Raw genomic sequence first — 12,369 nt, forward strand, 5'->3', positions numbered from 1 at the left:
AAAAAAAAAAAAGAAAAATATTTATTGAAAAATAACTATTGGTGTATACTAATCCTTCATTGCCATGAAACCGATCTTAAAAAAACGGTTCTACATATTTGCCAAAATTTTTTTTTGTTAATTATGAATACAATGGTATTGGGCACTGGGATGAACGATTTCATGTTCTATGTACTACTCTGCTAACTCTTGAAAAATAATTAAAACATAATTCATAAACGTATGAAGAAATTTTAACAAAACTACGAAAACCTAGTACGTATTTGTAATTAAAAATATTTATTATTGCATATAAAAAAAACGTAACATTTTGTGTATTGGTTTCCTAAATCTTGAGCAATAAAAAAACAGAACGTATCTCTCATACATATGTACATATATAGGTACATTGTACATACGAGTATAAACTTTTGTAACTCGATCTGGATCGTACGACGTAGATTAAGTCGACTATATTTTTGTACGTTCAAAAATAATTAATGCGAACATTTTTTGAAATCTCTTGTGAATTTACACGCTGTAGCGCAAAATTATTTTGGACTATTGAATAATTGTTCTTGTTGTTGGTGCATTATTTGTAAAATTACATACAAAACTACTTGTTAAAAATTGAACTAAGTAGAATTATCAACTTGTCAAAAAAAGAAGCAAGCAAATTATTGATGATATATATATATATATATATATATATAATACATATTTAATGTATAACCGTACTCGTATGGAGAAAATGCAACACATCATATGCGCTTGTTTTCGCTTTTCTCCATAAGAAACATATGAAATCACGCCTAGATACTAACAACACGTTTATTACAATAAATATATACATATTTACACATAAATGNTTATCAATTACAATTTAGTTATGCCTTGCACACATAATCAGTGTTAACATATTTTTTTTTATATTCTCATACCCGTTGTATACTATATATGTATTGTAAAATTTACGAAATGTTGACTTACATATTTTAGTTATGAGAATTTCATCTAAAAAAATTTTATACACACACACATATTTTTATTGTTTTTTAAATATTTGTTTAAATTTGTACTAATTGTTGCTACGAAAATATAGAGATTAACATTTTCAAGCTACGGTAAACCAATCGTTTCTTTTTAATGCTTAAAATGGAACGTATCGAAGTAAGTATGTATATATCGTCACCTGGCATGCAAAAAGATGTAACAACATCGTAACTGTAATGGACAAAGTCGTGACTAATATTTTTTATTTCTTTTTTTCATAAAATTATGTGGGAGTTGTAGTTTTTATGGCGATAGAAAATATATAAAAACTCAACTATTAAATTTATGTATGTTATGGTAGTGTTTTGGAAACTATTTTTTGTTGAGCTAAATAAAAATAATTTTGATTTTGTACACAAAGAGTAGGACTAAAAAATAATTTTTATTTTAAAAGCAAAAATATCATAAAAATAGCCTTTATTTCCTAATAAAATATTTTGCAAAATCTATATAAAATATCAAAAAGCATATTTAATAAATATTGTAATTCTTAGGATCCCAATGGTTATAATAATATAATTTAGGGGTTCCCACCTTCTTGCTAATCAAGTTTTCTGGTTATATGAATAGCTTTCCACGCTGTAGTTTATTGCTGGAAACTGGTTAACCAAGTTGAATCTCAGCGTTTCTGTATTTCGGATATGCCATCTACATACATACATACAAATAAACAGTACTGTTCTGTATAGAATCTAGAAGTCTTAGTAGACTTTCCGCTCTCTTTTGCGATATGAGTCTTGAATATATGGTACAATTTTTTTGGAAATATTTGAGATATATTTTTTACAACTACAACTTACTTTTTGATAAATTTTTAGATAAGAAACACTTACTCCATTTTGTGGAAAATGCCTGCTACAATTACTTCCGTTCCAGTGTCGTTATATTTATTTGCAGTTGTTGTCAAACTCGAGGCGTCGCTGCTTTGGATTTTCAAAATATGTAAATGGAAAAATGTTAAAATTTTTAGTATGAAAATCGCAAGAAAATCAAAAAAAAAATTATTAGTTGATCAATAGAGGAAGTTTTCGAAGGCCTCAAGCTGCAGCAGCCAGCGCCTCCAATTACGTCGTCTTCTCCATCCGACGCCGCTGCTCAACTAGTACCACCGGCCCCGGTTTTGGTTTCACCTACTCCTCCACCTTCGGCAGCACCACCAGCGCCGCCGCCGCCGCCGCCGCCTCCACCTCCACCGTCATCATTGCTGCCAAGAGCACGAGCCACGCTAATTGACGCCTTGCTGAGACAACCATCAACATCGGCACGCGCGCCCATTCGACTACGGACCACCGGTATGCAGGGTCTATCGGAGGCGACGGCCATACGCTTATTCAACAGCGTTGTGGCAACTGGACAGCTGACTGGTCCCCCAACGACACTCAATGCTGCGCCACTGACGCCAGTCAACGCCGTAGACGACTGCAAATCGGTAACGACGATACAGTCATCAAATGAATTTGGGAACTCTTGTCGCATTTGTCGTTGCAATCGAAGTGACATACAGCTGTCACGTTGCCCTTGCCAGTGTCGCGGCAGTGTGGTAAGTGTGCTTTGTATCCGACGTTAGGCGAGGTGATTGGTGCGATCGCATATTTATTTGCTTTTTGTTTTGCGTTCAAGGGTTTCGTACATATACCGTGTCTGAAGCGTTGGATTTTGCATCGACGAGACACGCATTGTGAAATTTGCAACACCCCTCTCGATATACCGGATGAGAAGTTGAATCTACGCCGCATGTTCGGCGCACTATTCTCGACGCGTTGTGGCGGTGCGATCATGAAGCATTTGCTGTTTAGCATTTCCCTACTGCCGCTGGCTCATGTGGTGCTACAACAGGTGCTCATCTGTATGGACAAAATTAATGCCAGTCCCAACGAGCAGCTGACTGTGCAAGAAGTGGTGGTGGCGTCGTGTGCGCTCTTAACCTCAAGTACGTTACTCGTTTACGAATTACGAAATCATAGCTGCTGTGCTATCACCTAATCCTTTGTATTTATCGGTTTCAAATCAGGTACACTCTTCTTCCACTTTTTCGAATTTATAACAACTCGTTTCCTATTCGTTCGCAATATTCTGCATCAGTGGTGGATGTTTGGAAATCAGGAGAACTTCACTGTAATAGAAGTCGACAGCGAATATTTTGATGTTTTTTGAGTAGTAGCAAGCTACTATAAAAATTTTAATTTCAACTATAAGACATAACAAAATGTTCGAAATAAAATAAAATGTACATTAACGAAGCATTCTTTTACACCAAAAAGCTGTTGTATTCATATGTACGTATAATCTGTTTAGCATATAAGGCGGATGTTGCCACCGGAGCGTATGAGCAATACACGGCTGCCATTTTAAATAATTCAGCTAAGAAGTAGCGTACTTTTAGGGGCATCGACGAGTGGTCGTAAAACTGTTGTATTTTGGTCCCTAAGACTGGGTTCACACAGAGAAACTTTTGTTTCCCATCTTTGGCAATTTCTCGTTTAATGTTGTCCTTCGCGTTCACACAAAGCAATTCCTTTGTACGCAATTGTTGTGGTCGGCAGTGAAGGGCCAACCAGAATTAAGGCGCGTTTACATTGGAGAATGCTGTCAAGACAATGAAACTATACGTATTAGTTGTCAAAAACGCATGCATGGAAAAGTATGCATGTATTAGTGAAAAAGTGTGCATGTATTGCTTTGCCATGTCAGCCTGCAAAAAATTTTGCAACTAATCTCTAAAGAGAGTATTCCGAGATTACTCTCAATCGGGTACAATTGGGCATTAATTTGTCGCAACTAGTCTCATACGGGTACTAATGGTGATCAACTCGGTGCCCTTCCCCCTTCCTCGACACTACCACTGCAAGAACTAACGAGTTGCCACGACAAAAGTTTCTCGGTCTGAATCTAGACTAAGTGCTCATTTACACACGGCGATTTTTGTTGGCGCAACTCGACGTTTGTTGGAGAGAGCATGACGAGGAAAGGAGAGGGGCACCGAGTTGCTCGTGCTCGAGCAACACACTTTGTGCTCTCGTTCGCCTGTGTAAATTGAACCGCTGTTCACAGCTGACAACAATTGCATACACACAAATCGCCGCGTGCAAATGAAACGAGCAACACCAAAACGTTCCCACGACAGTCGGGTCTACGTAACCGGAACGACCCAGATTTATATCTGGCCAAGGACTGTCACTCCAGCAACACTCCCCAAAAAGTCTGGGGAATTTGTATGCTGCTACAACAACAACAACAGCAACACCAAAAGGGAATGTGAAAAATCGCGTCGATAAAAGTTTCCGTCTATAAACACAGTCACCGATTCCGGTTGCGCATTTATGATCCCAATAGACTGGCCTCCCTCTTGCACAAGTAGCGTACTCGCTCTAGCATACTGCGGAAGCTAATTTACAAACTCTACAAGGAAAAGCGAAAACCTTTCTTTGTGATTTTATTTGCCAATTGAATATTTTTAAGTCGTTTGTGAAATTACGGACATTTGGCGATAATTGTGTGTATTTTGAAGTTGTTAAAAGTTCAATACAAGTGCTCGAATATAAATTAAACAAACCACAAAGTGTATTGGTGAAAAATAAGTCATACGCAGTCAACGTGTTGGGCAGCAGACCAGTCTGATTATCGACTGTCTGTATTGGACAGGAATCGAGTGGTTCATATTAGCTGCGAAATTGAATTTATAATGGTGGAAATAGCGCAAGACTTCACAAAGGGTAAAACTCCCGCAACGCTGTATGAACAATGTCTCGGCTGCTACGTCGCCAAACTCAATTACAATGTCCAAACTCTGGATAGTGTGCAGCAGTTGCGATATTTGCCACCAGGCGTACTAAGCGATGTTTATGTCATGGTAAGTTACGTGCCTACTTATACTACATTGAAAATTAAAGAGTAATATTCAGATTTTGGAGTGTATTTAAAGATTCTATAAATCTATGCCCACGTGGACAATTGGAATGAAAGAACGAACATTACCCTGATAGGCAAAAATAGTTTACCAATCGAATTCGCCATCATAAACGAAAGCGAAATTGCCAGCGAGATGCCAAAAAAATGTTAACTAAATAATGAACGGGATGGGAAGGTATATACATACATACATATGTATATATATCTAACAGTTGACGCTGAGACTTGTTTGACTCGTGCAACCAGTATGACAGATTAGCTACATATTTTGTGAAAGGTGGAGTAGCTGCTGGTAATTGTGTTTATAGACGGTTGCGCTATTCGCATTAGTGATAATGATGAAGTGCTTCCTTCACATGCTATTCTACAATTATGTGAAAAACTCTCCATGTTTGCTAACACACAGATGCATATTGTCATTACATTACATTAGCCAAAATCAGCTGGTGCAGAAATATAAACATTGAGTACAGAATGAAAGAATACAGTCAATCAAGGTGACCTCCAGCGGTGTACAAAACAACCCATAACGAATAAAAATTGATAAGGAAAAAGTAGATTGTAGTACAATTGTGATGACTTGCAAGCACACTTTAGTTATTTGTACATACGTATTTACTTTTTGTTTGACATCACTTTTCCATTCAAATTTTTATTTGACGCATGTTTTGCAAATGTAAATACCTAGTACATATTTAGTTGTAGCCTTACGTACATACATATGCATGTACACATGTCACAATATCACTAAGGCACAATTAAATTATTTATAATTAAATGCTAATGACCGACAATTCTATTCAGCCGCCTCAATTTCGGCAAACTGAGGGCTAGTCTTATCAATTCGGTATTTGCTCGTGCTTCTCATTTAGTTTTAGTATTCCGCGTGACACGTTGCCTGCCGACTGATATGCTGCTCATACATTATTCAATAATAAATTATTATTGGAATCATGCTGCTCATACGTAACAATAGGCTGGTGTATAATGAAACAGATACCCTTGTCAGTGTTTCATGATATCGTAACATAACGATGTTGGGGCACGGAGTAGGATTTGCAAGTTTCGAAAACGTGGCATATAAATTAAAAACCGCGAATATATACATATATGCTTTTGCTTATCTTTTGTTTACATTCCAGTTTAAGTAGTACATATTATATTTTAAATTTCCTCATCTCGCAAACATATGCAGCTATGTACATACATATATGTACATAAACATACGCAGCTATGTATACAACTTTTCACTCTAAGTCAGCGATATGTATGAATGTATAATTCGCTTGTAAACAAAGTAAGCTTTTTGATACAGGTTTATAAATACTGTACACGTTTAATTTAATCAAAAGTCATTTAACCTCTTTGTATTAAACGCGAAAACTGATGCATGTATTGCGTTGAAAACAACAAATGAAATTTTTCTTATTGCTAATAAAGGAGTAGCAAGAGAAGCGCCCAGTTATATAAATGGAGACATCCATACGTACATACATATATATGTATGTAGGTGTTCTTAGTGAACATGAATAAATAGGTGTTCTAAAAAAACCACATAGCTTAAGACCTTCATAATTGCACTGACTCTCCTCAAGACGCCTGTGAGATGAACGAAGCTAAATGCGTAAATGGGCTGGCCCTGTTGCCGCGTTTGTCTGTTTTACATATCACTTGAGCAGTATCAATGTCTTTGAACCCACTGCAGTGAACAAGCAATCAATTAAAAAGCTTGGACCATTTTTCGCACTGATAAAGAACAGCGAAAGAAAATTGCCACCGCGTAGCTATTCCAGGCTATTTGATGATTGCACATTGAAATTTTGAATTCCTTTAAAATGTAGCACAAAGTTGAAACCACTTAAAAACAGGTTGGTCATCGAGGGTAAGTTTTTTGGTGGGGGTTGCTGTTAATTTGCAAAAATTAAATTAATTCTCGAGAAAAAAGAAAAGTACGCTTAGCTTGAGTTAGGTTTGAGGTCGCGCCCGGAAGAGGTACAGTTTTTTAAGGAGAGTTATTCCATGGTACTATTGTAACATATTTAGGCATATTACAAACATTTTACGTGGTATAAATAACCTTACTGATTGTGATTATATTCCAGATGTCCAAGCATGATGAACTTAAGGACATGCTGTTGGAGCAGCTCATCGATTTAAGCACCTTTGAACGACTACTTCGGTTTGATCCTGTGCGTCTAAAGCTTTTTCGTTGTCTAACCGCATTGATGAGTAGCGGCAAACTTCTATCCACACAACTTCAACAAAACTTTACCATGCGCTATCGCCAGAAACAAGACTCAACAAAATTCAACAAGACTGCCACAACTGAGCCAAGCTCAAGCTCAAGCTCTAATCCGCTAAAGAAATCGCCTAATATTCCCACTACCCCAACCATGGTGGATTTATTTGCCAATGCAAGCATAAGCACAACTGTCAAAGATAATGACGTGTATGAGAACTCAAGCGTGAAAACTGAGTCTCCAGTTGTTAATGATATTGACCCAGATGTAATTTTTGAAGAATTACCGTTGGATGATTTTCACTTTGGTTTGGAGGTTATCGACTTTGGATTACGGTTGGGCTCGTTTCTGTCTGAAGCCGGTTGGCTGGCGGACAGCGTAGAGATTTTACAGTGTGTAGCGTCAAAATTGCGTAACATGCCAGCGGATAAGCAACATATGCTCGTGCGGCTTGATTGCCTGCAAAGGTATGTAATTCGTTATGCAGAAATCACAAATTTTAATACATTCTCTGAAATCCTTTTTTTTTGCAGATTACTACATTCCCAATCTACTTTATATAGTTTTAAATCTGCCGAACGCACATTTGATGAAACGGTGGCACTGCTCAAAGAGTTGTCTCAGGACAATGTACCACGTGCATTATTAGCAAAAATTTACACTCAGTTCTCGGCCATGTACTTTGCGCGCAGTGAATATGACAATAGCCACATGTGGAGCTCCATTGCCATGCGGCATTTAGAAGAATCAACGCCAGAAAGGTATTTCTCTTTGAAATTTTAAAATTTAATCATAAATAATGCTTTGCATGGCTTTTAGGATTGCAGTAGATGTTTTGCGGCAAGCAGCCAAGGCATGCGTAGTGAAACGAGATTTTCAACGTGCGAATCTTCTAATAAGTCAAGCAACGTACAGGGCGAGGTAAATGCGCATAAGCAAAATCCAAGTTTTCTTGAATCTTAATCGGTTTCGAGTTTATATAGTATATGTATCGCATTCAACATTTCGCATACAATTTCGAGAAATGGCTATGTGATGATTCTCATCTCTGTTTTTTTTTTTGTTTTAGAAAAACCTTTGGTGCACAACATCAAAAATATGCCGACAGCTTACTCGATTACGGATTTTTCCTTCTGAATGTCGACTCAGTGTATCAAAGCGTTATTGTTTACAAAGACGCGCTCGAAATTAGACGTAACATATTCGGCAATCGCAATTTTCATGTAGCAATAGCACACGAGGATCTCTCTTATGCTTACTATGTTCACGAATACAGCACCGGTAATTTCTCTTGCGCACGCAAACATGTCGAAAAAGCCATCGAAATTATGGAATACTTAGTGCCGAGAAATCACTTGGTGCTGGCATCAGCAAAACGTGTGAAAGCGTTGCTACTTGAGGAAATCGCGTTAGATAAGCTAACTGATGGAGGCGCTGATGAAGATGGACTTTTGCGCCAATCTGAGGAGCTGCATAATTTTGCGCTGAAGTTATCATTGGAAATGTTCGGCGAAGTGAATGTGCAAACAGCTAAGCACTACGGCAATTTAGGCCGACTTTATCAAACTATGAATCGATTTGAGGTACGAAGGTGTATCCGTGCTCCGTGTATAATTTTTTGTTATCGTCAAAAGTAGTTTGTAGAAGGTTTAGCTGTTATTTTGCAGATCACATCTTATCAGTCAACTTTGTTTAGGGGTCAGTGGATATTGAATCGACGTGATTCGGCGTACAACTTCAGCACGCTAGATGCTGGAAAAGGAATCTCCATATAAATTATTGACCTTTTCATTACTTAACAATTTAACTACTATCAAAAAGCACTATTTCGCCACTACATTTTCACATATATTTTCGTTTATCCTTTACAGGAAGCGGAACGTATGCATCTAAAAGCAATACAAATTAAAACAGATCTTTTGGGTGCCTATGATTATGAAGTGGGTCTTTCGATTGGTCACTTGGCTTCACTTTATAATTATCATATGGGAAAATATCGCGAAGCAGAATCATTGTACATGCGCAGCATTGAGATTAGTAAGTATTAGTAGAGTTACATGATTTTTCGAAAGTTATCAGCAAATGAGGCATTGATTGAAATAGCTCGCTTAAAGGCAAAGCTGGTATAAATGTAGTACTTGCTTCAGCTCTTCTTTGCTCGCTAAATGCTCCTTTGCCGCCAAGCAACCAGAGCCGGCCTATTCAAATTCTTCAAAGAAGGAAACAGTTTTAATTATCGGAAATGTTTATCACAAATTTATGTACATTTGTATGGCCAATATACTCTTCGTATGCAGTAAAAGCCTTGTCCTCTTTATCTATCTATCTATATCTAATCATATTTTGTCTTATATGCTTACAGGTTTACGCCTATTCGGAAAATCGTATTCAGGACTAGAATATGACTACTTAGGCTTGTGTCATGTGTACGAAACGCGTCGCGAATTTGAAAAGTATTTAAAGTATGCGATTATACTGGAAAATTGGCAGATGTTACGTGGCCAGAATATCGCTATGAACGTAAGACTATTAAAACAGTGTTTTAGGAAATATAAAGCTTCATTTTGTTGGGTATTCTTTCCTGTATAGAAAACCTATGCTGAAGCTAGCGACGACTACTCATTGGAAGAAGTGAAATATCAATTCTTTAACATGTGCACGCAAAATTCAACGACAACCGCGACCACAGATACGGGAACGATCGTACATAATTGATTGGACCCACGTACACGTACTATATATAGGCACGCCAATGCGCTCAAGACTACGTAAAACAGGCGAATAGTATTTACTTCCATATGCAGCGGCTTGACACAAAGTCTTCAATCGATTGCTTGTTCAGTCTATATTGTATATGTATGAGGTTGTGTACTTTAAAGTGATACGCTTGAATTGAAAACTTGATTATGCTACATCGGATGCACATACGACTCCACACACTGCTTACTTTAATTATTCTAAGCACATTTGTTTTGTTTTTGTTTTTTTTTTACATATTTTCAAGAGAAAAGAACGAAACGCCCTATGTTTAATTTTTGACCATCATTATTAGTTTAGTTTGTTGTAAATCATATGAATGAGTACTGTGTAAAATATGTTAAAGAAAGCTGATTCCCGCTAAGATTTTTAAGGGTGTCAGCTGAACAAAGGTGAAGTCTATTTTTGAAAAGCTAGAAACAAATGTAGAGCTACTTTGAATTTTTAGACGCATTGCACAAAAACTCACATAAACCGATAAATTAAGCTAGGGAAGTAGTTGCTTAAACTTTTGTGGCATTATTAACAAAGTAAACATTTAGATAAACATAGCAGAGGTGGCGTAGAACAAATATTTTGTTGCTACAGCCGGTGAAAATATAAACGCTCATATGAATGATATAATGCCTTGGAAATTTTGATTTTGTGAATTAAAGCTTAGAACACATATATATGTAGATATGCGATTTTTTCACATCATGTTCATTCATACAAAATTTATATTAAAAAGGTGCTGTTTTATATTGAGTTACACGACGATAGCAATATTTAAAAAAAATGCGCCAATACATATTAAATTTTTATTATACACTTGTATTATTGTATTTCGGAATTCGATAGCAAAATTATCCTAAATCGCGTTTATGATAAATTTGCATATTTTTTCTTATGCCCGCCACGGATTTTCCCGCTTAAAAAAGTAATGTATAATTTTTTTTTTGCTTCTTCGCAATTGTGTAGTATTGGCAAGGTTTATAATTTTATATTTTAATTGGTTTCCACTTAAAAATTATGTATTAGATACTCCAGTATATATGTTTTTTAACTTATAGTTTAGTACATACGAATTTAGTATTTGGTTTAATGTTTTATGTTTTCTTAGTTTTCAAGAATTTATGCGTTTATATTAGGGCTGTGCGATTATTCGATGACTCGAGCAAGTTGGTTAATCAATTACTACAACTGAAATCTCAGTGTTTTAAAACACAATTGGTATATGTATTCATCCACAGCATTATTCTGTTGTCTTAAAAACTAAAATAAAACAATCTTTTTACAGTATACATTGTTTTTTTTTCGAATTGATTCAATTCTAAGTTTTATAAGAAATTGTACTACAGGAAAACTTTTAATTTGTTTGTGTGAATATGTTTATCACTGATTTGCTTATTAACATTCAATGCTTAAAATATTGACAGAAAAACTTAAAAATTGGTAAAGAGCACGGCCAGTTAAGTGTAGAATATAGGCTGTCTTCTTAAACGCGTTAATGGAAAGCATCAGCCTTTTTTTTCCTTAAGCATGACATATCGTCACCCTTATGCTAAAAGCAGGAATGTGCAAATTTATCCATTTTGAGTTATTGGGTTGATTTAATTACACTTGGGGATGTTTTATGTTCTATGTTATACCAAAACCCAGAATGACATGCGTACACGAAAACCATATATTTTACAATTTCAATTGCATAAATATAGAGTTAAGTCTCATAAAAAACTTTCAAACTTAATTTCTCAAAATTTGAATTTTTACACATTCATGCTTCTGGCATACGGGCGACGATATATGTAGTTACATGTGTATGTATATTCAATATGCGCTACCATTGAAGGAATGCCAATTTTTAATAAAGTTGCAAAAATTCTATAAAATTATCTTCTTTGGTTAAGAAATAAAAAAAAGACGAATGCTTTGCATTAATGCGTCTAAGAAGACAGACATTGCCTTAGTTGAAGTAAGAATAAAAATGGTTTATGAAACACATTTACATAAAAACAATGTACATACATATGTACATTTATACGCACATACATAATATAAAGTGTATATAATATAATATTTAAACGCAGTGCGTGCTTTGCATCATAGAAATAAAATAATTCAATAAAACTAAAAACCAATGNATATATTCAATATGCGCTACCATTGAACGAATGCCAATTTTTAATAAAGCGGCGAAAATTCTATAAAATTATCTTCTTTGGTTAAGAAATAAAAAAAAGAGGAATGCTTTGCATTAATGCGTCTAAGAAGACAGACATTGCCTTAGTTGAAGTAAGAATAAAAATGGTTTATGAAACACATTTACATAAAAACGATGTACATACATACATTTATACGCACATACATAATATAAAGTGTATATAATATAATATTTAAACACAGTGCGTGCTTTGCATCATAGAAATAAAATAATTCAATAAAACTAAAA

The 12,369-nt window shown here is 35.7% G+C and overlaps 2 protein-coding genes across 6 annotated transcripts; both read left to right on the forward strand.

The window, feature by feature from the left end:
• Positions 1–2,298: 2,298 nt before the first annotated feature.
• LOC108379256 (E3 ubiquitin-protein ligase MARCH7) lies at positions 2,299–3,231 on the forward strand. Its single transcript, XM_017635595.1, has 3 exons — positions 2,299–2,572; positions 2,653–2,962; positions 3,044–3,231. The coding sequence occupies exons 1-3, from the start codon at positions 2,327–2,329 to the stop codon at positions 3,184–3,186; spliced, it is 699 nt and encodes a 232-aa protein (XP_017491084.1). The 5' UTR covers positions 2,299–2,326; the 3' UTR covers positions 3,187–3,231.
• An 11-nt stretch (positions 3,232–3,242) lies between these two features.
• Positions 3,243–11,839, forward strand: Pat1 (Protein interacting with APP tail-1). Of its 5 annotated transcripts, none has more exons than XM_017635591.1 (8): positions 3,243–3,308; positions 7,044–7,648; positions 7,715–7,942; positions 8,001–8,102; positions 8,251–8,764; positions 9,053–9,218; positions 9,544–9,701; positions 9,771–11,839. In XM_017635591.1, exons 1-8 carry the CDS (start codon positions 3,258–3,260, stop codon positions 9,894–9,896), a joined length of 1,950 nt encoding a protein of 649 aa, XP_017491080.1. In that variant the 5' UTR covers positions 3,243–3,257; the 3' UTR covers positions 9,897–11,839. The 5 variants fall into 5 exon arrangements, with proteins under 5 accessions (XP_017491080.1, XP_017491079.1, XP_017491081.1 ...); XM_017635590.1 differs by lacking the exon at positions 3,243–3,308 and adding an exon at positions 4,402–4,882; XM_017635592.1 differs by lacking the exon at positions 3,243–3,308 and adding an exon at positions 6,454–6,823.
• Positions 11,840–12,369: the final 530 nt, after the last annotated feature.

This window comes from Rhagoletis zephyria, unplaced genomic scaffold, assembly GCF_001687245.7.
Source record: "Rhagoletis zephyria isolate East Lansing unplaced genomic scaffold, Rhagoletis_zephyria_1.1 Rzeph_scaffold_15974, whole genome shotgun sequence".
In the NCBI taxonomy this organism is placed as follows: domain Eukaryota; kingdom Metazoa; phylum Arthropoda; class Insecta; order Diptera; family Tephritidae; genus Rhagoletis; species Rhagoletis zephyria.